Source organism: Stenella coeruleoalba (assembly GCF_951394435.1).
Source record: "Stenella coeruleoalba genome assembly, chromosome: 10".
NCBI classification, from domain to species: domain Eukaryota; kingdom Metazoa; phylum Chordata; class Mammalia; order Artiodactyla; family Delphinidae; genus Stenella; species Stenella coeruleoalba.
Genome location: NC_137156.1, coordinates 97,307,019 through 97,334,614, shown reverse-complemented (window position 1 = coordinate 97,334,614; position 27,596 = coordinate 97,307,019). Strand labels below are relative to the sequence as shown.

General features: G+C 46.2%; 1 protein-coding gene across 4 annotated transcripts in view; it reads left to right on the top strand.

Annotated features, from left to right (window-relative positions):
- The window catches only part of SRGAP3 (SLIT-ROBO Rho GTPase activating protein 3), a 255,082-nt gene that overhangs the window by 98,226 nt on the left and 129,260 nt on the right, over positions 1 to 27,596 (top strand). For all 4 annotated transcript variants that reach the window (XR_013830247.1, XM_079934821.1, XM_079934823.1 and 1 more), the window contains exon 2: positions 18,127 to 18,319. Coding sequence is in view for 3 of the 4 variants with exons in the window: in XM_079934821.1 (XP_079790947.1) it covers positions 18,127 to 18,319 (193 nt within the window). In the remaining variant the exon portion in view is untranslated. The remainder of the gene's footprint in view (positions 1 to 18,126; positions 18,320 to 27,596) is intronic.

Genomic DNA, 27,596 nt, shown 5'->3' with positions numbered 1-27,596 from the left:
GGTAAGGTGATGGCCAGTTTCTAACTCGAGCAAGTAGGGGAATCAAAGTGCCATTTCCTTACCTAGGGGATATGGGGTGAGATAAGTTTCAGGGTGGGAATGCGGGGCATCTCATGGCAAAGGGGTCTGGGGAACTCCCTGGGAGGAAATGCTGGCTTTGACGATCACTAAGGTCCCTAGAATTTCAGAAAGTAGGACTCAGGCCAGACCACCGCCCTCCCTATCAGGTGCTTGTAGATCCGTTATGTCCCTTCTTATGGGACGTGGTGGACCCAGAGCCTTGTAAAGACTGTGGTTTTGCCCAGCACTCCTCAACCTCTCGAAGACAGACACTGCAAAGGAATCAGCACCACTGGCATTTGTGTTTCTGCTATATAGGAAATACATTTCATATATTTCCTACCATGAAGTACGTTCAGGATCCAAAAGGTTTGGTCCTGGAAACTGGAACGCAATATTAGATGGCATTTTATCTGTTCAGTTCCCCCATAAGCTGACCCACAGCAGCTGCCCTCACTCAGGAGGGAGAATGTAAGAGTTGAACAGGAGGAAACAGGCAGTGCTTCGAAAGTTAGAATCTGCTATTGTTGTGTTCTTGCCAGCAATTCACCTCAGTGTTGGGAGAAATTACTAGAGGCCAAGGGAAGAGGAAGGGGAAGGCCGAGGGGCTGGAGTTCATCTGCACGCGATGGGTGCGGGAGGTGGGCACCTTGGCTGGGAGGTGACTCCTGTGGAACTATAGAGCACGTAACCTGAATTATGCCCAAACGGGGCACAGAGGGGTGTTAGACTAAGAAATTGTCCACTTGGTTAACATCCGATAAGCTCTTAACGCTGAAATAGACCTTAATCCAACAACCCAGATTTGTATGGAATTTGAAGCCCAGAGCTTGGTCCGTAGTAGGACCACAAAAGCAATCCATTGACCGACTGACCGAGAAGAGTGAGGCTATCTGGCTAACGTCTCATGACGAGTTATGGCCCCGGCAGGGAGCAGAAAGAACCCATTACATTTCCGCTGCCAAGTGGCAAGCGAATAAACATGAGGTATTTTTCCTCTTTGGTAATAGGACCCAAGACATGAAATACGTGCTTGGCAGAGAGTTCCATATTGCATTAGCAGCACACATAGATTTATACTGGGGTAGTGAGTGCTCTCTCTGAGCCCAAGTGTGAGTGATGGGATTCCAGCCTGACTGTTGAAGTTTGCTGTAACGCTGGGAGATGCGTCTGCTAAGGACGCTGTAACCACTTCTTTTGTGGTTGAGCTTGTGTCGCTATTGCAGCTGGTGGTTGTACAGCCACATTTTGCTCTAATTTGCAGGTAATGGACTCTTATAAAGTAATAATAATCATACGACGAAGAAGAATCACAGCTGTTAAACTTTTTACTGTTTATAGAACTCTTTCATGTGTGTATATATATACTAATTTAATTTTTACCACAATTATTAAGTAGGTCTCATTAATCCCAGTTTATGGATGAGGTTAATACCTTAAGGTAGAAAGGGAACTAGCCCAGACCCTATTTTTTCAAGTCCATGTTTGAGTATGAAATAGCGTTACCAGACCACAGCATGTTCATGTGCTAACATTATCTGTGCTCAGGCTTGTAAGCCATTATTAAGCCATTAGGCAACCATAATAATTCTGTATTTTTTTCTGAGCCTTTTCCTAAAATTTGTCTGGACTCAGAATTTGAGAAGGTACATATCTAGATTCCTTTTGTTATGTCTTGCTGCACTCCATCTATCCTCTGAGGCATGGAAGGTCTCCTGAAGAATTTCCCTGAAGGTTCCTGATTGACAACAAGAATTTAGAGCAGTGATTGTAAAGACTTGCTTGATGTGCACTACAAAAATAAAACTCCCTCAAATAAACAGGCCCCGCTCACTGACCTCCTTGAAAATTTAACCTCTGCCCCTGTTGTCGAATGGATAAAGATTCCCTTTGAAAACCTTTGCAGAGTTTTACACACACAGACACACAGACACAGACACACACACACACAGAGGAGCAACCCACCTTGTTTCTCATTCTCTTCTTTCCAAAAATCAATTGGCAAGAATTTGCAAAGTTGCCAGAACGAGGTAATGGGCAATAATTCACGTAGCTTTCAGAAACATAAATCACTCAGCCTGATGTAGTGCCTTTCCATCCCGTGGCAAGACTTCGTGAGCAGTAGCTGCAATGTGCATAAAATATTTGGGCTTCACTGAGGCCTTGGATATTCTTCCATGTGGCATTCTCATCAGAAGGTCAAGGAAATTCATCCTGCATCCTATTACTGTCAGGTGAATGCACACATGGCCGGAGGCACCTTCTCAATGAAGATTAGCAGCTCTGGCCCCGGCTGGTCATTTCAACATGAGTTAATGGGGTCAAGGTGGGGACAGCTATGGCACAGTGGGGTCTGTCATGCTCTGGGTTTGAATCAGGGCTGGCACTAGCTAAAGTGACATTTGCTGGAGTCATAAACTAGAGGTTTATAGATCACTTTTGTTTAGCAGATACAGCATTAACATTAAAGAGTGAATTTGAATATATTTGGTGAAATCTGTGCTCTCTGTATTGTTTTATGCAAGGTCTCTAATCACATTTTTGTTACCTGCCTAACCCCTGGAGATATTTGAGGTTGCTACCCTACTAGACCCAACCATGGCCTTTCCAGGGCCAATTGATAGTAAGCTGTTTTTTGTTTTTAAGAAACTCTTTTTTTAATCCTTTTTTTTTTTTGGCTGCGCTGCTCAACTTGTGGGATTTTAGTTCCCGAACCCGGGCCCTTGGCAGTGAGAGCCTGGAATCCTAACCACTGGACTCCCAGGGAATTCCCGATAGTGAGTGTTTTTTAAAATTTACTGCCCCTCCCCATATTAGAGGTGTAATGTCTATTATGTAGAGGATTTGAAAAATATAGAAATAGAAAAGCACAGGGATTAGTGCAGGTGTTGGCAACCTTGGTCCAATGGGTCAAATGTGGCCCTTTGCCTGTTCTTATAAATAAAGTTTTATTGAAACACAGCCATGTGTATTCATTGCCATACTGTCTGTGGCTACTCTTGTGCTACAAGAGTAGGATTGGGTAGTTGCAATAGAGACTGTATGGCCTGCAAAACCTAAAATATTTACTATCTAGCCCCTTAGGAAAAATTTGCCAAGCCATGGCTTAGCACCTAGGTGCTCAGGAAATATTTATCCAAGAAATAAATCAATCTGTAATCCCACCACGTAGAGGTAACCACAATTAACACTTCGCTGTATATTCTTTAGTTTTGCTCTGTGTATAAATAGCTATAGTTATATTTTGGGAAGACTAAATTATACCTCCTATTTTTGTAACCCACTTTTGTTATTTAACTATATATTATGGGCATTTTCCAATTAACTTTAACTTTCCAATTAATTACATATTAACTACTGTAACTATTAACTACTATATTAACTATAATAACTATTATATCATTATATCATTAACTATTATACAGCACTGATTTTTAAACTGCAGAGAAGTTTATCGCATGGATGTATGAGGATATTTAACCAATCCCCTGTTGTTGGATTATGTTGTGTTGTGTCCAAGTTTTTACTTTTATAAATAACGTTGTGATAAAAATTCCTGCACATTTTTGGGTGTATTCCTCTGATCCTAGAAAGGGAATTATTCCAATTCATATTGCTAATTTTTTTTTCACCTAGGTATGCCTTATCCTCCCAGTACACTGGTACTTCCTTGAGGGCAGGGATCCTGTTGTACATGTTATTTCTATCTCAGATCCTCCTGTCCTTTAACACAGACATAGTAGGCAGTCAGGAAATGCTTGTGGGTTTGTATAATATAATGCCCAGCTCCTTCTCTCTGCTTCTCTGGATCCTACAAATCCCGCCTCAGCTCTCCTCCTTCATGAGGTCTCAGCTAGCTCTCCAGCACCCCAAGGTCCCTCCCTCTTCTGGTCATCTGAATTTCTATATCATGCACTGCTTAGACCATATTCTGTAATTCTTTAGAGCTTTCAAAGTGGTAATAATGTACACTGTATAAGTTTCCCATGGCTGCTGTAACAAATTACCACTAATCTGGTGACTTAAAACAACACACATTAATTCTCTCACAGTTGTAGAAGCTAGAAGTCTGAAGTCAGTTTCACCAGGCCAAAATAAGGATGTTGTCAGGGGACCCCACTTACTCCTTCCAGAGATGCTGGGGGAGAATCCATTCCTTGTCTCTTCCAGCTTCTGGTGGCTGCCAGCGTTCCCTGGCTTGTGGCTGCATCACTCCAATCTCTGCCTCTGTAGTCTCATCACCTCTTCCTCTTCTGTCTGTGCCAATCTCTTTCTTTCTCTTTCCTATAAGGACACTCGTGATTCCATTTAGGGTCTACCTGGGTAATTCAGGATAATCTGCTCATCTCAAGATCCTTAATTTAATCATATCTGCACAGTCCTTTTCTGCCATTTAAGGTAATATTCACAGGTTCTAGGGATTAGGAGATGAATATCCTTGCGGGGGTGTCATTATTCAACCTTCCACAATGCACTGTTTCTTCTGACTGGCTAATATATTCATTTAAAAATATTTGTGAGGAACCAATTTGGTGGTAGACACTGACATTGTACTAGCTGCCTGTTGTCACAACAGAGCAGAAAGGACTTGTATATGAAGAACTGTAGTCAAAAGAGCTGAGCAGTGGCTAAGAAGCTGGGAGACCCAGGTTCTGGTACCACATTGGGGTAAGGCTCTCTGTTCCTCAGTTTCCCTTTTGTGAATTAAGGAACTAGACCAATTGCTGTTTCCTGAAGTGAGGGATGAGCACCACTGATGGTGTATATATAGGGTAATTTTAGGTGGTTCACAGGGACAGAACTAAATAGTGTTGACTCACAGAAACAGATAACTTATTTCCTTTGTTAATTCTCCTTCAACCCCTCTTAAGGAGAAAATTGCTGTTAGGTGCTAGTGTGTCTTCAACACTTCCTTCAATACTTACCAGACTCCTTTTATCAAAAAGAAAGCTGGATGGGCTTCCCTGGTGGCGCAGTGGTTAAGAATCCGCCTGCCAATCAGGGGACACGGGTTTGAACCCTGATCCAGGGAGATTCCACATGCCGCAGAGCAACTAAGCCCATGCGCCACAACTACTGAGCCTGTGCTCTAGAGCTCACGAGCCACAACTACTGAGCCCGCATGCCACAACTACTGAAGCCTGCGTGCCTAGAGCTCATGCTCCGCAACAAGAGAAGCCACCGCAATGAGAAGCCCGCGCACCACCACGAAGAGTAGCCCCTGCTCGCCACAACCAGAGATAGCTTATGCGCAGCAATGAAGACCCAATGCAGCCAAAAATAAAATAAATTAATTAAAAAAAACAAAAAAGAAAGAAATCTGGTCTCAGGCTACAGAATCTAGGCAGAATTGAATAACATTATTTTCTGATCATTGTATTTATTTTTACAGTTACCTTCCATCAATGGAGAGTGACTCAGGTTTTTCCATTTATGTCAATACTGTAAAGTATCCCCTGTAAAAAGTGAGGTGATTTAAAAATATATATTAAATAAATATAGGATAGATGGTTTTTAGAGAGGACACATTGTGAAAATGGCTCTGAAGTTTAGGAAACAGATGTTTCCAGGGGTCCCCAGTTCTCTGACTTCTGAGTTCTGGGAGCAGGGTAGGATTGGAAACACAAAGAAAAGCGTCTTTGGTCAGAGGATGCAGCTGGAAATTCAGCATTAATGATTCCTGACCTTTTCCCATTTAAATACATCTGATCCTTCAAGAACCATTGAGCAACAAAGTCGTGAATATTAATGTCGTGTTGAAACTGATCATGTCCAATTTTAACTGAGAGCTTCTGGTAGGAGGAGGCGTGGCCTTATTCTGACCATTCTTTGCTTTTCACTGAACATCTGGAAGGTGGGGAGGCAACTTCCGTCTGACTTCTTCATGAGAAGGAATGGCTGTTATTTGGACACAGCCCAGATGCTGTAGGGAAACCCTCTCTCCCACCCACTCCGCTTTGAACTCTCCTCAAGGGACCTGGCTTCGCAATCCAGGTAGGGATGCCCACAGGGCCGCAGAGCTGGATCTGTGCTATTGGACCACAGTGGGAAGTGGGAATCTCGTCTCCCATCTTTTCAACTATGAATGTATATCCAGTGCTAATTCCCTAGTTTCTTTGGGACCATATAATTTCCTCTTAGAGGAAGATTTTCCTGGCTGACAGCATTATCATCATCATCATTAAATAGTTCTTATTTTTTCAGAACACTAGCTTATATACTCTGTTTCCTTTGTGGGGGAGGCACATGGTCTTCCCCATGTTCATCAACAGAAGCAGAGGGGGAAATGCCAGTCACTTCACCCAGCTGCTTTCCAACATATGTGTTCCCCCACTCCCCAGAAAGCTGGAAGCGGATATAATTTTGTTTCAGAGAGGCCTCAGGGGTTGATGTGCTTTGATTATCTGTTCTAAGCCTGGCCTTTGCTACCCCGAGTAATTGTGAGATGGCTAAAGACAGAGTGTAAAAACTTGGCTGACTTGGTATAGTACATACGGTAAGCGCGCAGGAAACGCCTCTGGCAAGTGATACATGATTTGGAGCCAAAAGCCTCCTTAATGTTTAGATGAAATTAGGCAAATCACTTCACCTCTCTGTGCCTCAGTCTATCCAATGGTATAACAGTAGTAGCGACCTCTTCCTAAGGCTGTAGCATAATATTCACTGCTTTGCTTGAAGAAGGAGACAGTTAGTGGGAAGCACGAAGTGCCATAATTGTCTGCTGTTATTCGTTCCATTTTGCAGATGGGAAAGCCACGGCCCAGAGAGGCTGATTTGCTGAAGTTCACACAGCTAGCGAACTTCAAGGCCAGGCTCTGAACTCAGCAACTCTGATCCCAGACCCAGCTCTTGGCACCGCATCACGCAGTGGCCCATTTATCAGGGCTGAGGCCGTGCTAAGATTTGAGAAACAATCTCATTCTGGGTCTGATTCCCTCAGATGGGTGGGGAGCAGAGCTAGACCAGGGCAGCACCTGGCAGGGTCAGGCCAGCCGGAATTGAATCCTGTGATTCCCACAGGTCCTTTACCTTCTCTTGGGCCCCAATTTCCTCATCCTTCCCTGCCGCCCTCTTCTGTGGTCAGAAGCGATGTGGGATGCGAAGGGGCTTCGTCAAGGTTAATTAAGGACGGACTTAAGTCTTTAGTAGAGGTCCTGGGCAAAATGAGAGAGATAATGCAAGGTGCTGTGAGCCGGTTGGAGTCTGCCGAGAGAAGCTTGCTTCCAGGGGGGAGGCTGGCTCCACTGGTCGGGCGGGGCAGAGCTGGTCGCATGGCGGCAGTGGTTGCAGGGAAACGGCTGTGCGCGAATTCTGCCCTGACAGCAGCCCGGAGCTGGGTGCCCTCCGGGGCGTGGGGCCCCACGACGAGCTGCATCTTTACGTTCACGAGGCTGGGTGAAGTGGCTGGGGTGCAGAGCCCGTGCTGGGGTCGTGGAGACTTTTGTGCAGGACCCAGAGAAGGAAAGTAAAGTGGGCCCAGGCTGGCACAGAGGCAGGGAAGGAAGAGGGAACGTAGCGCCGACAGGCCGCAGGATGATACACCAGGGTGTCCCGGGGTGATACATGGTCCTTGTGGGGTGGTGGACAGAGGGCGTGACTTGAGGCTGGGAATCAGCTAGCTCAGTGCCCAGCGTGCCCCAGGCTCACTCTATGTGGCTGCAGCGATAGTGAGGTCTCATTCCTGCCATTTATTTATTTACTTATTTAATATATATTTATTTATTTATGTTTGGCTGCGTTGGGTCTTCGTTGCTTCACGCGGGCTTTCTCTAGTTGCGGCGAGCGGGGGCTACTCTTTGTTGCGGTGCGTGGGCTTCTCACTGCGGTGGCTTCTCTTGTTGCGGAGCACGGGCTCTAGGCGCTCGGGCTTCAGTAGTTGTGGCATGTGGGCTCAGTAGTTGTGGCTCACGGGCTCTAGAGCGCAGGCTCAGTAGTTGTGGCGCACAGGTGTTGTTGCTCCACAGCATGTGGGATCTTCCCGCATCAGGGCTCGAACCCATGCCGCCTGCATTGGCAGGCGGATTCTTAACCACTGCGCCACCAGGGAAGTCCTCCTGCCATTTATTGCCTACCTGCTATGTACCAGGCACCAAGCCAGGGGCTTTATATGCACACCACCTCTCGCCCTTTTGACAAACCCACCAGGAAGGTATTATTATTCTCCATTTTATAGACTAGAAAAGAGACTCAGAGAGCCAAGGCGACTTCTGCAAAGTGGAGAAAACCAGGTTTGGAGTCCAGGCTGGCTCTCCCCAAAGCCTGGGAGCTGTGCCCTTCCTGCTGTGTCATGCCACCTCTCGGTGGTGGCTGTTTGCCGAGGGTCTTCTAGGTGCCTGGCACATTCTACACATTATTTTTGATCTTTGCAGCAATGCTGCAGGATAAGCACAGTTACCTGCCTTTTACAGATGGGAAAACAGTTCAGAGAAAATGACTCGTTGGCCCAAGACCTCATGATGGCCTCTGGCAGAGACAACAGTCCAACTCATGAGAGCAGTTGGAGTCCAGACTCTGCTGCGTCCATCCACTCTGCCACACTGCTTCTCCTAAGGCTAGAGGCGGATGGCTGTGGACCCCTCAGGATCCTGGGCGTTGGGCTGGCGGCAATGAGAGTGGGTCTCCATCACACTGTTGTGAGGGCCTCGCGGGCCCCATTACACTGCTCTTGTTGGAAGCACTGAGCGCAAATTCTGAGTAATAAAACATGGGTGTCACGCCTGCCTTAGGACTTTATTCCATCTGAGGATATGAGAAATGGCCACAGAAAGCAATAACAATAAATGAGAATCATAGCTAACCATTACTGAGCCTCTCATACAGTGCTATCCAATAGAAGTTTCTTCAGTGATGGAAATATTCTGTGCTGTCCAATACAGTAGCCACTAGCCACACGTGCTTTTGAGCGCTGGAAAAGTGGCACGTGCAACTGAGGAATGAATGTTTTATTTTGATCAAATTTAAATAGCCACGTGTGGCTAGTGGCCACTGTGTGCAGTGCTGATATAGATGAAGCAGTGTACCAAGAGCTTTCTCCATGGTCACTTATCAACCCTTAACAACAATATGAGGTAGATTACTATCATCCCCATTTTACAGGGGGAACTGAGTCCCTGGGAAATGAGGAAATGTTCCCGAGTTCACCTGCTGAATATGTGGCAGGGCCAGGCTTTGAACTGATGTCTTCTTCTATCACAGGAGGGCCTGAGGTCAAGGTCAGGTTGCACTGGGGGACACGATGACAGCCAGAACCAGTGAGAATGGCACAGAGATGACAGATGGAGTGAGGGGTGGAGACAGGAGGTGGAGTGGGACATGATCCCTGCAAGAGGGGGCGTTGGGACAACCCCCAGGGAAAGCACCCTGACCTGGAGACTGGGTCATCTTGGCTCCTGTCTGCCCCTTACTCTGGATTTGAGCCCTGGCTCTGCCACTTTCTGGGTGACCATAGGCACTCACACCCCCTCCTTGCGTCTCAATTGCTTCATCTATAAAGTAGGAATGAGAATAGTGCCAGCCTCAGGCAGGATTGTGCGTAGTTGTGTAACATACCATCCTCCTTGTTAGCTCCTGAAACTTTATCCTGGGGAGGGTACACCAGCCGCCTCTGGGGAGCAGAGCGGAAAACACTTGATCTTGATTTTCAGGACGGACACAGACTGTGAAAGTGGGGCCTCACCGTCCCAGGGAGTGTCAGAAAAGTTACCACATTTGCAGGACAGGGTCTAAGGATGAGAATTGAGTGGGGCCTGCTCTGAGGGTCGTGCTCTGGCCCCTCCTTCTAGCCCAGGAGAGCCCTCTGCAGGATAGGGGCAGAGGCCTCTAGGGACAAGTTATTGGCATTCTTAATTTCTAACTGGTCAGACCTGTTAACCAGAGCTGCAGGCTCTGTATCATATTTCTGGCCTTGCCTGACTTTCTTTGTTCTCCTTTTTATTACGGAAAGTTTCAAACATTACAAAATTAGAGAGAATAGTATAAGAAGCCTCTTCCCCATGTTCATCACTACAGCTAAACTTCACCAATCAACTCAAGGCCAATCATGTTTTTTACCTATATTGCTACCACTCCCTGGTCCCCTACCCAAGGTTATTTTGAAGTAAATCCCAGCGTGTCAGGTTTCTAATAGTCCCTGTGACCCTCTCATAAATTTCTGCTGGGAGTACAAGTTGGTGAAATTTCAGGGAAGGGCACTTTTGCAATCTCAAAATGCTAACATCAGTGCCTTTTGATCTGCACTTCTCTGTGAAGAATTCATCACACAGGTGACATCCCTGCAGGTGTGCAAAATGAGGCTTGTATATGGCTGTTTATTCCAGCACTTTTTATGGTGGTAAACAATTACAAACAACCTAAAGGTCCAGGAAAGGGGACTGGCTAAAAAAATTGTGCATCTGGAATATAGAATATAGAATATGGAATTCTATAGTGCTGTAAAAAGGAATGTGGAAGTCCTTTATAAAATGACACGGATTGAGTTCCCCAGTGTATTTTGTGTGTGTGTGTTTTGTTTTGTTTTGTTTTTGGCTGCAGCATGCAGCATGCGGGATCTTAGTTCCCCAACCAGGGATTGAATCTGTGCTCCCTGCATTGGAGCGAAGTCCCTTACAATGTATTCTTAAAAGAAGAAAGTACAGAACACTGTGAATGTCATGCTATATAATATGTATAAAAACAGGGGAAATAATGTTTTTGAAATATGCAGTTATTTCTAGAAACATGAACTTGGAAACTTGGTTACCTTGCTAGAGAGGGACTAGGTGGCTGGTGAACAAGGGTGGAAGAGAGAACTTCGTCTTTATACACTTTCTACTTTTTGAATTTTGTACTAATTTTTAAAACTCCTGTGTTTTAAAACTAGAATTCCCTCTTTTTCCTGTAAACCTAAAACTGCTCTTAAATTTAGTCTATTACTTAACAAAAAGGTATTTATCCAGATGGGGTGATGACTTATGTTTACACAAAAGCTTGCACAAAATATTCATAATTGTCAAAAAGGTGAGTGGATACAGAAACCATAAATATTATTACAAATAATGGAATATTATGCAGCAATAAAAAGAAATGTGCTATCAAGCCATGAAAAGACATGAAAGAACCGTAAGTGCATATTACTAAGTAAAAGAAGCCAGTTTTAAAGCCTCCATAATGTATGATTCCAACTATACGACCTTTAGAAAAAGGCAAAACTACAGAGGTAGTAAAAAGATGAGTAGTTGCTGGGGGTTAGGACGAGGAGGGAGGAAAGGATGACTAGATGGAGCACAGGGGATTTTTAGGGCAGTGAAAATACTCTGTATAATACTGTAGTGATGCCTACATGACATTATGCATTTTTTAAAACCATAGATGTAAAACACAAGAGTGACCCTAATGCAATCTATGGACTTTAGTTAAGAATAATATATCAGTATTGTCCATCAATTGTAATAAATGTACCACACCAATGCAAGAGGCTAATAATAGGTGGATCTGTTCAGGAGAGTGAGGGAGGTTATATGAGAACTCTGTACTTTCTGGTTAATTTTTCTTTAAACCTAAAACTGCTCTAAAAATAGTCTATTAATTAAAAAAAAGAAAAAAATAGAGGGCTTCCCTGGTGGCGCAGTGGTTAAGAATCCGCCTGCCTGGGCTTCCCTGGTGGTGCAGTGGTTGAGAGTCCGCCTGCCGATGTGGGGGACACGGGTTCGTGCCCTGGTCCGGGAAGATCCCACATGCCCACATGCCGGCTGGGCCTGTGAGCCATGGCCGCTGAGCCTGCGCGTCCGGAGCCTGTGCTCCGCAACGGGAGAGGCCACAGCAGTGAGAGGCCCGCGTACCGCAAAAGAAAAAAAAAAAAAAGAATTCGCCTGCCAATGCAGGGGGCACGGGTTCAGACCCTGGTCCTGGAAGATCCCACATGCCGTGGAGCAACTAAGCCCGTGCGCCACAACTACTGAGCCTGTGCTCTAGAGCCCGTGAGCCACAACTACTGAGCCCATGTGCTACAACTACTGAAGCCTGTGCACCTAGAGCCCGTGCTCCACAACAAGAGAAGCCACCGCAATGAGAAGCCCGTGCACCACAACAAAGACCCAATGCAGCCAAAAATAAATAAATAAAATTTAAAAAAAGAGAGGGAAAAGAATCAAAATAAAATTAAATTAAAAAAAAAAGAATTCTTAATTACCTTGGATCTGAAGAATCTCCCTGCTCCCTCTGCTTGTGAGGTTGTGGTTGTGAGTGGGGTGAAGAGTGAGGAAACTTGTCCTCCTGGAACGTGGGTCACCTGAGTATTGCCATGGGTGGTAGCATTGGTGCAGGCGCCATGGTCTTGGGTGAGACTGTTGCTTGCACAATAAGCGGGAGTGTTAAGGGGGATGGTTAGGCAGGCTGTGGACTCTTGGACTCTGAACGTCGGAGGCGTTTGGCCTCTATCCTGTAAGCAATAGGGAGTCATCTTTCTAAGTCCAAGCTCGTCCTGCTCGCGGCACAACAGGCCAGTAATTTGAGAGACGGGTTGTTGTGGCAGGGAATAGTGACTTTATTTGGAAAGCCAGGAGACTGAGAAGATGATGGACTAGTGTCCCAAAGGACTATCTTCCCGGAGTCAGGATTCAGGCTTCTTTCTTACTAAAAGGGGAGGGGGTGTGGTTGGTGGTTGCAAACTTCTTGGCGCAGGAATCCTTTGAATCCTTTGTTCCTGCATCTGTTTACGCAGGCCTGGTCACAGTGTTCCTGTAAACCTCCAGCAGGACAAATGTTATTCTCTGTTCTGCAACTTTTTTATCTCTATACGAATGGAAGAGTGTTATTCCTTTAAAGCCCGGAGACTTGAGAAGGGCTATCCTGTATATTTCAGGCCATAGGCAACATTCTTTTCATGGTTAACTTGTAGCAAAAGCAATAGAATACAAAGGTTAAAGTAAAAGAAGCACATCAAATATGGAGTAGGATTTGTTCTCCCCTATTACTCCGTGGAGAGTTTTATCAGGAGAGCAACACAGGGAGAGCTGTGCTTCAGGAGACCTTCTCTGGGCTTCACGCCTCTGTCTGTAAAACCAGAGGCTGCGCCAGGAGTCATGCAGGTCCCCTGCAGCTCTAAGGTTCTGATATCAAAGCCTTTTCCAACTTTCCAAGCCCCTTCTCCTCCCTGCCCAACCCCCTTTGATTTTTCTGCCACTCAGTGCTGTGCTGAGCCTGGAACCACTCCCAGGGGACAGTCTTCTGAATGAAGTCTGTGCCTTGTGAGCAATTATTTTATTTATTTATTTATTTCCCCCTCCTTTTGAAATCTTCCAGGAGAAAAACCAAATCTGTGCTGGCTCCAAGGAAGAGCAAGTCGGAAGGGACTTAGAGATAAGGAGATGGGTAGTCAAATCCCTGCTGGGTTCTACAGCACCAGCAGGCTGCAGTCCGGCTCCTGCCAGGGCATTTCCTGCTAGAAAGACTTGACTCTGAGCCGTCCAAGCTGCTAGAGCCTCCAGCTGCTTGTGTGAACTGGGGGAGGTTTCTCTGCTCCTTCCAAATCATCTCCTGTCAGCACAGTGTGATTTATGAGATTTTCCTCTGAAATATGAGAACATTGGCTCCTGATCATGCCCTATAATGGAGGAAGGCAGTGGCTGCAGCATTTTTGATAAATAATATCTCTTTAGCCCACTGTCTTGTTACAAAAAGGATACAAGAAGTTGAATACACAAGAAGTTAGATTCAAGTCTTTTCAAGCAAGTAGTATGGCCTCAGTTAAGTGAGGAGTTGGGAGGGTCATTGCTCCCATCTGAAGGAGCTGGGCTTGATTTTTAGCTTAATTGCCACACATCAGCTGTTATGACCAGAGACTGCTTACCTCTGAGCCTCCACTTCCTCATCTATGGGGAAAAAGTGGGGGAATACTAGTAGCACCCACCTTAGAGGGGGTGCTATACAGATTCTGTGAGATAAATATCCAAAGAACTCAGCATCAGGCGTGGAACACATGATGTGCTCTGTAAGTGCTCACAATAATTATTAAGGTTATTATGAGTCCTAAATAGTGGATGGTCTACAAGTAATTTTAAAAATATTTAGGGACTTCTCTGGTGGTCCAGTGGTTAAGACTTCGCCTTCCAATGCAGTGGGTGCGGGTTCGATCCCTGGTTGGGGAGCTAAGATCCCACATGCCTCCGGGCCAAAAAACCAAAACATAAAAACAGAAGCAATATTGTAACAAATTCAGTAAAGACTTTAAAAATGGTTCCCATCAAAAAAAAATATTTAGAAAGCATTTTTGTAACTATGTGTTGATATGGCAGCGTTTGCACCTGTGGAGTGAAGGCATCTCAATCCAATAACAAGTAGGCTGTGTCAAGGAGTGCCTGCGTAGATTGCTACAGTTCACAGAACAAAATGTGACCTTGGACAAGTTCCTCATTGGTTCACACAGAAGCCTTGGTTTCTTCATCTGTAAAAATGGATAATAATAATATCCATGTCTGGTGTGGGAATAGTGTATGTGTGGTGTGTGTGAATGTGTGTGGTGTATGTGTGTGAGTGTGCATGTGGACATGTGTGGTGTGTGTGTGGTATGTGGTGTGTTTGTAGTGTGTGTGTGGTGGTTGTGGTGTATGTGTGGTATGTGAGTTTGTGTGGTATATGTATGTGGTTTGTGTATGGTGTGTGTATCTGTGGTGGGTTGTGTGTGGTGTGTGTAAATGCGTGCATGGTGAGTGTGTGCGTTTTGTGTGAGTGTGTGGCATGTGTTGTATGTGTGTCTGGTGTATGTGTGGTGTGTGTATGGTGCTTGTGTGGTGTGTGTGTGTGTGTGTGTGTGTGTGTGTGTGTTGGGTGAGATTCCCATAATCACAGCAATTGATGTCCTTGGGTAAATGCACTTGGTAAAGGCAAATAGTAATTTGCTATACAGATACTGACATACCATGTGTGCTGGGAGAATCCACTGTTAGAACTTAAATTTCATTCGGGGAGCTAAGGCGATATGACGCGCATACATGAAGAATTAAAAAAATAGTACGAGGCGGTCTGAGACTAATTGCAAGTACCAAGGGAGTTCATAGGAGGGTCATGAGGGCTGAGCTGTCCAGGACTTCCTGGGAGGAGCAGAGCTTGGGCTCTAAAGCACTGGTTTTAAAACTTTTTTGCTTGCCTACCCTCTAAATGAACTTTGGGGGAAAAAATCTCTTTTGCCCCACACATTTTAACTTGACATCTGAAATGTTTCATTAGAAGTTTAAATAGTTACAAAGGATATCATTTCTGCCGTGTTGTAAATATTGACCTCTTAGAGAAAAATTACCCTACTCTCTTAAATGTATCAAATGGAAACTAAATAACAGCAATTTTTAGTTTGCCTTTTTATTGAAGTATCACTTATAAACAGTAGAATGCCCAGATCTTAAGTGTGCAGCTCAGTTCATTTTTACCAGTGTGCCTACCACCCAGATCAAGGTGTAACCTTGATAGTCTATCTCCAGCATTCCAGAATGTACCCTCACATCCCCTCTCAGTCAGTATCCCCCAAAGGTGATCATTTCTCTGACCTCTATCACCATAAACTATTTTTGCATGATCTCATTTTTTCTTCCTTCTTTCCATCAACATAAGGAGAGTTAAGCAGGTAGCAAGCAGTAGTTCATTTTTTCCTTATCGTATAGTATTCCATTGAATGAATATCTCACATTTAAAAAATCTTACCTACTCTTTGCATAAATTTACTTTACTATTTTAAGAGTGACAAGCATTTTGAAATAAATTGCCCTACTGAAAAAAAAATCTTATCTACTCTTAATGGACATTTTGGGTTGTTTCTAATATTTAGCTATAAATCTTCTATGAGTATTTTTCCATATTTTTTTGTAGACATAAACACTGATTTCTTTGGGGTATGATCCATGAGTGGAATTACCAGGTGATAAGATAAATACCACAATATATTGGTATCCACCACCACTCATCAAAAATGACCTATACAAGGCAGAAATTTTACATTTACATTGTTCCTGTCTTTACCTTCTTGAGCTCATAATTTCCTTCTACTTCCTTCACAGAATTTTATTGTAATATATTTTTATGCTTGAACTTTTTTATTTTTTTACTTATTATTTATTTATTTTATTTCTTTTTTGGGTGTGTCAGGTCTTAGTTGCGGCACGTGGGCTCTCTCTTTGAGGCACACAAGCTCAGTAGTTGTGGCGCACGGGCTTAGTTGCCCCGTGACATGTGGGATCTTAATTCCCTGACCAGGGATCGAACCCGCGTCCCCTGCATTGTAAGGCAGATTCTTTACCACTGGACCACCAGGGAAGTCCCTGAACTTTTTTATTGTTTGCTCTATTCTTTTTGCCCAAAATATGTATTTAAATTGAAATGGACCTTTAAAAAAAATTCCTTTGGCCATAAAACCCTAAGTATCTTTATTTCAGATTGATTTATCATACAGTTCATCAAAATAATATCAATGTTTTATAATTTGATAAATACTAAAAATAAAATGTAAGACAGTATGGGAAATACTTCTCATAATGATGTGGATGAATGGTTGATGGCTTTAAGGTGCATAAGGACCATCCAGGGATCTTGTTAAAATGCAGATTGTGATTCAGGAGGTCTGGGTTGGGACCTGAGGTTCTGTGTTTCTAATAAGTCTATGGGTGATGCTAATGCTACTGGTCCATGGACCACACTTTGAGGAGCGAGGATTTATGAACTAGGTTAAAGAAGATTTGCGAGCACCAACATTCTAAATCGTCCTCAAAGTCTGTCTTGACACTTTGGGGCACTGCACCATAGCCAGATTCTGGACGACGGAGAAGTTAGTCTTTCTTCTGCAAAGAGAGAGGACAGTTGTAAAGAGTGAGGTGGGAAAGGAGAGATGCTGAGGCACATTCTCAGGCAGAGGAGGAAAGAGTGGGAATGGAAACAGGATCTCAAACCGATTCCTTTGTAACACTTCCTGCCTGTGCACCCCTTGGGAAGGCTTCGAGTGCCCCAGAGTAGGGCTGCCCCCTTTGAAGACCATTTCTCCAAAGGATGCTAAGATGGTGCTGGCCACCTTTTCAGACAGGAGGCCCATTTCTGCAGGAGGAATTGGACATCTCAGGGACTGGTTTGGATTGCTTGGAGAGTCCACTGGGGGTAAATCCAGAGAAGTGAAGTTTGGGGCCAGGTGATGGGTGGCCTTGAATTCTGTGCTAATGAGTTGGACGTAATACTCAGCCAGAGCGGGGGCGCCTTGGGCAGTTTTGAGCAGGGAGTTGGTGTGAGCACAGTGTGGGGAGACTGATCTCTTGAGCAGCTCATGGGATGGCAGGGAAGGGGTTAATGCATGGAGATGGCAGCAGTGGCAGAACCACTGGGATCTGGCTGTGATTTTTATCTCTAGCCCCTGCTTATGAACTTTTGCCCTGGTTGCACAGACCTGATTTGCTCTGTCAGGATTTCCTGAAGTCTGGGCTACATACCTGAGATGTTGATGCACTGGAATTCAAGGTGATTCAGAGTAGAACACAGGCATGGCCTTAAATAACCCTGAAACCTAAGAGTGAATAACACTGAAACGCTTAGCCCTCGCTCAGTCCTGACTATACCTGGAGAAAGTCTGTCTTTAACTCCTCTCATGCTCCTGTATTCCTCTTGTTGATGGAGATCGAGCAGTTTAGGCTTAGGGCGTTTGATAGCAGTAGTCTTTAGAGAGAATTTTACAAAGTTTCTGTTTTTGTTGAATAAATTTTCTGTGTATCAGGGTGGCAAGTCGTTCTAGTTTTACACTTGTCATAATGACATAAAACTGTAAGTTCTTTCCAGTAAGAAAAATGAGCAAATTTACTAGATCATACAGAAGAAATTATAATGCTGGTCGTGTGTGGATATGGCAAAAATCGTGGTGGTGACGTGCAATGATTCAACTTTGGAAAACACTGGGTTACACCATGGCCAAAACTGGCATTTGCCAAATCGTCCTGCCAATGTCTGGAGAGGCTCTGGGTGGCAGATGGTATTGCAGTGCCTGGGCCACTGGCATTGGGTCGACTGGGTGGGTCCCTCTGCTCTCCCCACCATCGCCTAACAGCCTGCTCCTGCCTCTGTCCTCAGAGATCCGCACGCAGCTGGTGGAGCAGTTCAAGTGCTTGGAGCAGCAGTCTGAGTCAAGGCTGCAGCTGCTCCAGGACCTCCAGGAGTTTTTCCGCCGGAAAGCCGAGATCGAGCTTGAGTACTCCCGCAGCCTGGAGAAACTGGCTGAGCGCTTCTCCTCCAAGATCCGCAGCTCCCGGGAGCACCAGTTCAAGTGAGAAGGGGCCAGGGGTCTGGGGCGGTGGGAGGCAGTGCTGGGGCTGAAGCAGAAATGAGGCAAGGACTCACTGGGGGCAAATGGTGTGCGTCTAGGGCCCGGGGTCTGCAGGTGACTTCCAACTCCAAGCCTCAGTCTTCCTCAGCGTAAAGTGAAGCTAGAAATAGTTGCTACCCATAAAGATGCTGAAGGGAATACACAAGGGACCCAAGAGAAGTGCTTGTCACAGAGAGTTAAGTGCTCAATAAATTGTTCTGTTGTGATTATCCCACCAAGCACCAGGCTCTGTGCTGTCTTCCATTTGGGCCAAGGTGACAGCCTACCTCCTTTCAGGACATCCTGACTCTCCCCAGTTCTCTTTTATCTGGGGGTGAGCCAGCCCATGTCTGCATTCCTTCAGCACAATGGCCTCAGAATTTCTTCCCTGTGAAACAGATGCTCAAAGCATTCCCCTTCCTTCCTCCCCTGGAGGACGGTGCCAGGCTTAGTTGCTGCCTTAGTTGCTTATTTACCTACACATACCCTCCAGGGCCTAATTTCTCATACCCCAAGCTCTGATTTCGAGGAGGGAGGGAGGCTTGGTCCTCTTGGGCACGTCCCTGGCTGAGTTCTCCAGCTGCAAATGCCCCTAGCTCAGAACCCGCGGTGCCAGCCGCCAAGTGTGGGCAGGAGCCACGACCTCACCGGGATGCGTCCTCCTACACCTGTCTCCCCCTCCGCCGTACTCCCTGGAGGTCCCCCTCCCCTGTGGGTCATCTCTCCAGTGAATGGCCCTCAACCCCAGGAGACCAGAGACTTGTTTCATCCTGCCTGCCCCGTTCTTCTTTCCCCTGGGTTCGATCTCTTTTTTTCTCTCTACGTAGCTTTAAATTGTGGTAAAATACACATAACATAAAGTTTACCATCTTAAATATATATATATATATTTTTGCTGTACGCGGGCCTCTCACTGCTGTGGCCTCTCCCGTTGCGGAGCACAGGCTCCGGACGCGCAGGCTCAGCGGCCATGGCTCATGGGCCCAGCCGCTCCGCGGCATGTGGGAAATTCCCGGACCGGGGCACGAACCCGTGTCCCCTGCATCGGCAGGCGGACTCTCAACCACTGCGCCACCAGGGAAGCCCTTAAATATTTTAAAATGTACAGGAGTGTGGCATTAAGTACATTCACACTGTTGTGCAACCATCACCCGCATCCTTCCCCAGAACCCTTGCTTCATCTTACAAGTGTGAAACTCTGCACCCTGTAAATAATACCCCATTTGCCTCTCCCCCCGCCCTGGCACCCACCATTCTACTGTCTATCTCTATGAGTCTGACTGCTCTACGGACCTCATATTAGTGGAATCATACAGTATTTGTCCTTTTGTGACTGGCTTATTCCACTTCGCCTAATGTCCGCAAGGTATACCCATGTTGTCACATGTGTCAGAATGTCCTTCCTTTTTAAGGCTGAATGATACTCCATTGTGTGTATAGACCACCCTTTGTTTAGTTGCGTCCACCTTGCTCTCTCTGTCTTTTGCGTTCTGCTCCGGCCAGGGAGTGCTGTTCCTTTAAGCTCCCCTCAACATCTCCCTAAATCGGTGCCTCAGCATTTGAACACTCACTATTGTGCCTTCTTCCCTTGACATTTGGGGAGAAGAAATTGCTTTATTAAAGGGCAAAAATGTATTACACTTTTGCAAATACCATGCATGTTTTTCCACCCAATCTCATCTATTCAAACTTTCATTGCAGGAGGATGCTTCTGTTAATAACTCCCTCCCAGGCACTATCTGGGCCCTTTCATACATAATCTTGTTTTTCTGATATATTTTTTGGAGAAAGTGTGTGCTTTTTTAAATGATAAAAGTAAAATACTCATTGTATACCATTTAGAAAATGTAGAAAAGTAGAAGAAAAAAAAAAATCACTCGCAGTCCCACCACTCAGAAGCTCACATTTTGTGCCTTTTCTTGCCTGCCTTTTGATAATAAAAACAACAGCGATGATTTATTGAGCACATTAACTGAGTACTTACTCTGAGCTGGATGGGTATTACTACCCCATCTTAGAGATGAGGACAGCGAAGCTCTGACTGAGTGGCTTGTACAAACATGTCTGTGGGCCAATTATTGGAAAGTGACAGATTTGAACCTTTGCTCTCATTCTGCCTCCTTGGCCTGAGATAAGAAAGGGCCTGCGTGTGGTCTGAGAATAGCCATGGACTCTGAACACTCCCCTAAAACCACAGACACACTGCAGAAACCCATGTCTCTGGCTGTGCTGTCATGGGAGCCATCCAGGCTGTGTGATCCGGCTGGAGCTCAGCTCCTGCCCCTCTCCTTCCTCTTGGTTTGAAATCAGCTCTCTTCCCGTTCTCGGTGTGAACATGGTGGAGAGGAGGGAGGCGGGGCACTGGGGGAACATGGGCGGGCATCCCCTCTTCCCTTGCATTGCCTGTAATGAGCTCAGTCAGCCCCTCATGGCTTCATTAACCGAGGCCACCAGACAGAACAGGAGCCCCAGCTGGCAGTCCGGCCAAGCAGGCCGCTGGACACACTCTGAAAATGTCTAATTAGGGTGTGGCCCTGGCCAGTGCAGCTGCTGCAGGCCCTCTGCATGAGGCTAATGCTTTGGCATTGCCCCCGATGGCTTTTGGAAGCAGGAGTCTCCAGGGGATGCCTGGACTTGCCCTTTGACCCCAGGGCCAACCAGCCTGACCTCTGGCTGCCTCTTCTTTGGAGCTCAGTGCACAGGGTCTGTGCTGTGCTCTGTCCTGGCTGTCCAGAGAAGCCTTTTCCTGCTGTCTTGTAGATCCTTTATTAAGAGGGTCCACCTATCTGCCAGGTACCCTCTCAGGGTATGGGTCTGGTCATTTTATTCCTACTACACTGGGCCCCCTCGGGGCAGAGGTGGGGCCTTTGTGAGTGAGCAGGAGGAAGGGAGGAAGAAAGGGAGGGAGGGGATTTACTTGGTCTATGAAGTTCACTATGGCTGAGAGATTTGGTTCAGAGAGGGAATTAATTTGCCCGAGATCTCACAGCAAATTAGTGGCAAAACTGGGATGGGCACTGCCTTAGTCCACTTGGGCTTCTATAACAAAGTACCACGGACCGGTGGCTTGTAAACAGACATGTTTTTCCTCACACTTCTGGAGGCTGGAAGCCTGAGATCAGGGTGCCGACATGGTGAGGTTCCGGTGAACGCCCTCCTGTGGCTTGCGGACACCTGATTCTCCTTGTGTCCTCCCACAGTGAGAGGAACAGAGAGAGGAAGCAAGCTCTAGAGACTCTTACAAGGGCACTAATCCCATCATGAGGGCTCCCTTCCTCTCGCCCTTATCTAATCCTAATTTCCTGCCAAAGGCCCCATGTCCCAACACCACCACATTGGGAGTAGGGTGTCAACATATGACTTCTGGGGCAACACAAACATTCAGTCCATAACAGGAGCTCACATCTCTTGACTCCAAGTCCATTGCTCCTCCTTTTGCTCCATGGGCTCCGTCTCTCTACGGCTCCAGCTGCTCCCTGTCCACCTGGGCAGCTGAAAAATTTACAGCTGCCCAGGAGGTACCCAGGAGGAGTCTGGGCTAGACTAACCCAGACTGAGTTCCATGTGGCACCTGATTCAAAGAAAGGCTCAGCTGGTGGCCCTGACAGTTTACCTGGGGCAGGTTGAACATTCAGAGAAAAACATCATCACATGTGTCTTTTCTACCATCACATATTTCTATTCTAACACTTTTTTCAAAGCACTCTGACGTCTTTGCTCTCTTACAATCCTGAAGATAACCCAGGGATGCAGAGAGGGAGCCAGTGGTTTTATCTCAAGCCAACTGAGTGCCAGGCAAGCTGAGTGGGATTTTACAAAGGACACATCGTGAGCTGTTGAGTGAGAAAACCCAGGGCTCCTGGCTTCCAGCTCAGGCATCTCTCTCCGAAAAGCCATGTGGGCCATCATATTTGAAATGTGTATATTGAGGACCTCTTATTTTCTTAGACCGTGCTTCATGATGAAGACACAGGTTAATGAGACACTGCCCCTCCTCTCCCTCTCTCTCTCTCTCTCTCTCTCTCTCTCTCTCTCTCTCTCTCTCTCTCTCTCTCTCTCTCGAGCACGTGGCGTGGGGGATGTCCATAGGTGGTGTGCTTGGGGCAGGCACCCAGTCCCTGAGGCCCTGTTCTTTGAACCCTGCCACCTGCTTGTTCTTTAGGCCTCAGCGTTTAGATGTCACTTCCTCTGCAAAGCTTCCTTGAGTCTGACCTGGTGCCTTCCTGTGTGTGCCCACAATATTCTGCACTTGTTGATTCGCTTATTCAGTAGGTATTTATCGAGCACCTACCACGTGCCTGGCCCTGGCTTACAGTGGCAAACAAGACAGACTTGGTTCCTGCTGTGGTGGAATTTACCACCTAGTGGAGGAGAGAGATGCAAATCAAACATAGAAAACAAATAAACGAATCCAATGATTGCTGGGATGGAACAATTGCTAGGGTCTGGGTTGGAGGATCTAAGACAGCTTCCCCCACGTTCCCTGGCACTTTGGTGAAGACAGCTGTAAGGCTGGGCTCAGCTGGGCTGCCTCCCTCTCCACATGGGGCCAGGGCCTCACTTCAGTCGTGGGAGCTCAGGGCACCGAGGTGGCAGGAGGGCAATCCACAGTCTTCTTGGACCCCACCTCCAGCCCCTGCCGAGATTCTCTTGATCAGAGTGGTCTCAGCTCTAGCTCAAGGGAGGGAAAATAAAGCCTTCCTCTCACTGGAGGACTGTCAAAGGATTCGCAGCCCTCTTGAATCCTCCGCACTGAGCTAAAACGGCAGCCAGGGAAGGCTTCTGGAGGAAGTGGCATTTAAGCAGAGACCCGAGGGGTGGGAAGGAGCAGCCGTGGGGACAGTGTGAAGGGAAGAGAGACCAATGGGGCTGGAACTGGTGGTGAGGAGAGCCATAGCCATCCTCAGTAGGAGTAGCATGATCTGATTTCCATTTTTGAAAGATCACCCTGGATTGGAGGGGACAAGAGTGGAGCTGAGCAGACTAGCAGGGTGTTGGGAGTATAGCTCTCTAGGCAGGGGTGACGAGGGCCTGGGTGATAGCAGAGCTGACAGAGAGTGGACAGGTGCTGGGAAATCTGTCAGAGGCAGAATTGAGGAAAAGAGAAGAATCTGTTATGGACTTGAGATGAAGGGACTTGAGAAGGGCCTAAGGCAAAAGCTGCCACCCTGTGTTGTAGTCACCTTTTTTCCTTGTCTGTCCCTCTTTTGACGACTGGGCTGCCAGCTCTGAGATGGAAGAGGGGGTGGCTGTTGACTTGGGGTCCCTAGCACCTGGCACCAGGTTTGGCATATGGTTGGTCCTCACTGAATGTTTGTTGAATGAATGAATGAAGGTCAGGTGGTAATTAATGTGACTCTGGGCTGGGGGTGGTTGGGGGCAGGGAAGGGGACATTTGTGGCTGCAGTAGGAGCTTGGGGAGGCCATCTGGGTGAAGGCAAAGGTACCACCAGTTGTGGTACCTGGCACAGGCACAGGGTTGCTGAGAGGACAGTCCTTCATTGGGGAGTCGGGAACGCAGAAGTTGAGCTCTAGTTTAGAGCGTGATCTTGACCAGCAGCTTCAGCGTCCCCATCCCGGGGGAACTTGTCAGAAGAGCAAAGGCTCTGGCCTCCCCTCAGACCCACTGAATGAGAAACTCTGGGGGGTGGGGGTGGGCAGCAATTTGTATTTTAACAAGCCCTCCAGGGGATTCTGATGGCCATTCACTGCTGAAGAGTTGCCCAGGATGATGACTTTCTAGGTGATAAATTGTTTACAATTCACTTTCAGGTTGTGCTGGCTTTCCAGACCCCTCCTCTCCCCCAGCATAAAATTCATGATCCACTGCCCTTTTGCAGCCGGGCCAGATGCGCTGGCCTTTTCCTTTTTGAGGCTGGGAGCCTGTCCTGAGCAGGAATGTGCTGGGGAGGGCGGCACACGGGGACCTTAAGACCTGCCTCTGGGGGTAGAGGGGTGTCCTGCAAACAAATTTGGTAGGTCTAGGCAGCCAGAGGTTTCCTGGAACTAAGATTTCTTCTTCCTCCAGAGAAGTGTTTTCTGAAACTCCAACGCCTTGAGCTGTCCAGCTGTGGAGGCTGGTGGTGGGGCGTGCGGGAGGAGGCAAAGAGAGCGAGAATGAGTGGAGGTGGGAAAGACTGCCACTCTGTGCCTCCCCTTAGAGATTCCCCATGAGAGGCTCTGAGAGGTTTTACAATAAATAAGCCTGTTGACTTCTTTCTGAAGGCTGTTTGACCACAGGATTCTCCCTCTCTCAGGATGTTTATTAATTTTTTACCAAACAAGCGCTCCTTGGGACCCAGTTTAAAAAGCTCTGTTGAGACAAACTCTGGATTCCCCTCTGGAATGTTCACGCTACATGCAAATAGTGTGGGAGGTGACACAGCCCCCTTCTTAGAATTCTGACTCCCTCCGTTTTTGACACCCCTGACCTTCCGGGGATATACCTGCTAAAAATGCTCCCTCCAGAAGTCTAAGTGTTGGTTGCTGCTATTTGGACAGCTGTGAAAAAAAAACAACAGGGAATTCTATTCAAATATGTTTAAACTGTGGAAAGTCAGAGTGTGGAAGGAGCTGGGAGGTGCTTGGCCAGTCAGTGAATAATGCTTAATATTCTCTGCACAGGAGGTTTGGAGCATCTCTTAGCTTCACGGAGCAGTTGAGAGGGAGGATTCAGTGAGCAGCTAAGTTGATTGCCAAGAAAATGCTTCTTTGGGGGGATAAAACATCACAGACTTTTTGTTTCCACAGATGTAGCATTTCCCTAAAAAGATGCTATAATTTAGACTTAGCCTTCCAGGTGAATCCTAAGGATAGAAGCACTTTTCTAGTGAGTAAAATGTGCAAAGGATTCATAATGAAAAGGTTTGCTCAGACCGAGGTGGGGATAATGGGGGAGGTCCTCCAGGTGGCGAATCGCATTTCCATTCATAGCTGCTGCTGTTACTATGGCTACCATCGCACCAGTGATGGCTTTCCAGTAATGCTGTCCAGAGCTGGTATTCTCCTAGGACAGGTTGCCAGCCGACTCTTTCCTGGTGGCTCTGTGTCTGTGCTGTGTAGGTTGTTTAATCTTTCAAATTCCCCCCATATCCATATTACCATACGCCCGGTGCCCTATAGATGTTTGACATGGATCGTGTCATTTAACCTTCATGGTAAACGTTGTGACCTTTGAGGCAGGTACTATCTCTGTCTTTCTAGTTGAAAACATTGAGGTTTTGTGAAATTAAGTAATTTGTCCAGAGGGACACAGCTAGAACAGGTAACTGGCAGAACTAGGATTTTTTTTAATATTTTAATTTTATTGGAGTATAGTTGATTTACAATGTTGTGTTAATTTCAGGTGTACAGCAAAGTGATTCAGTTATACATATACATATATTCATTCTTTTTTAGATTATTTTCTCATATAGGTTGTCACAGAATGTTGGGTAGAGTTCCCTGTGCTATACAGTAGGTCCTTGTTGGTTCTCTATCTTATATATAGTAGTGTGTGTGCGTTCATCCCAAGCTCCTGATGCAACTAACCCTCCCCCCCGACGTTTCCCCTTTGGTAACCACAAGTTTGTTTTCGATGTCTGTAAGTCTGCTTCTGTTTTGTAAAAGAGTTCATTTGTATCTTTTTTTAAAAAATTAGATTCCACATATGGGTGATATCATATGATGTTTGTCTTTCTCTGTCTGACTTACTTCACTTACTGTGATAATCTAGGATTCTAATCTTGGTTTAACTGGCTCCAAAGTGCAAAATTTCTTCTAGCTGCATGCCTCTCGGTGTGTCCCCTCACCTCTCTGGGCTGGTTTCGTGTTCCCGGAGAGTCAGCCATCAGACCACATCCTCCTCGTGTGGGCGTCAGAGGGCTCCTTCTGCTGGTCAGCTCATGCTCGTCTCCCCAGGGCCAGCTCAGGGCTCACCTCCTCTGCGAAGTCCCTGCTGCAGGTCCCAGGTTCGCAGTCACTGCTCCTCCCCTGGCCTGCCATGGTGATCTGTATGTCACTCTCCTGGGGCTCGGGTCAGATTATCAAGGAATGATCCAGTTCATACGTCTCGTTCTCCCACCTCAGTCTGCCAGCTGCTTGACGGCAAGGGGCCATTTCTAGTCCCTCTCTCTCTCTGACATACAATAGAAGCTCTATCAAAGTTTTTTGAATGAATAACTGAAAAGACCAAGATACTTTCTTCAAATACTTTCTTCAAATACTTGAAGGAAATAGACTTGTGGGGATGCTGAAGGAGAGAAGTGAGGTCCAAGGATAGCATTTTCAGAAAAGCAGACTTTAACTTAACCTTGAGAACGTTCCAGTAGCCAGAGCTGTCCAGCAAGAAAAGGGCTGCCTTGGCAGGTGTGAGTGCCCAATCCATGGAGGTGTGCACACAACACAGTTGGGTGTTTTAGGGGCACATTGTGAAGGCTTGTCAGACCGGATCAGTGTTCCTCAGAATGAGGGAGGGATCATCGATAGCATGTGTGCCATAAATAGTGACTGATCTTTTCAGTTCTCTTTCAGTCTTTGTGGTTATAGTTTGGTTCTAGTGTGTTGCTAACACCTCTCTAACCCTCCATTTAACAAACAGACAGCAGATCTTGGGTATCAGCATCTGCCTAGGATTCAGTGATACTGTTTGGAACTTACTTTTTTCCAGTAACCTTCTATTTAGGGCAAGTAAAGCTGGTTTTTAAATTTTTATTTTAACTAAGACTAGGGAGAGTCCTTTTTGTAAATAAATCCATTTAAGTAAAAAGAGACACTCGACAGGGAGGTATGAAGTATGGTGGTGTGCAGGATGGCAGAAATCCTGAAGCCAACATGAGATACCCCAAGGGCCCCTGCCAGCTCCTCCTGGAAAGTGAACATCTTTCATCTCCACCCTCTTCATCCCCCACCTTTGTTTTCATTGCTGGGAGGGATTTTAAGGCAGGAGGGTCAGCCCCTTGAGTGGTCTTTGCAATGGCTACAGCCCCTTATCCTCCTTCCAGTTTTTCCTTCTGGGGCCTCTCCAGATCCTACACCCAGTTTCCTGGAATCCTCAGAGACTGTAATCAGCAACTTCCAAAGTATTAATATTAACCAGGACGTGATTTATTTATATTTGGATATGCTTGATACACATAGATATGTGTATATCATTTGAATTTTATTCTAAAAATGAAAATAGAAGTTGTAATAAAGATAAAATAGATGTTGTTGTAATTAGCAAGCAGTGATATGCAGGGGTTTAGTTTTGACTCAGTTC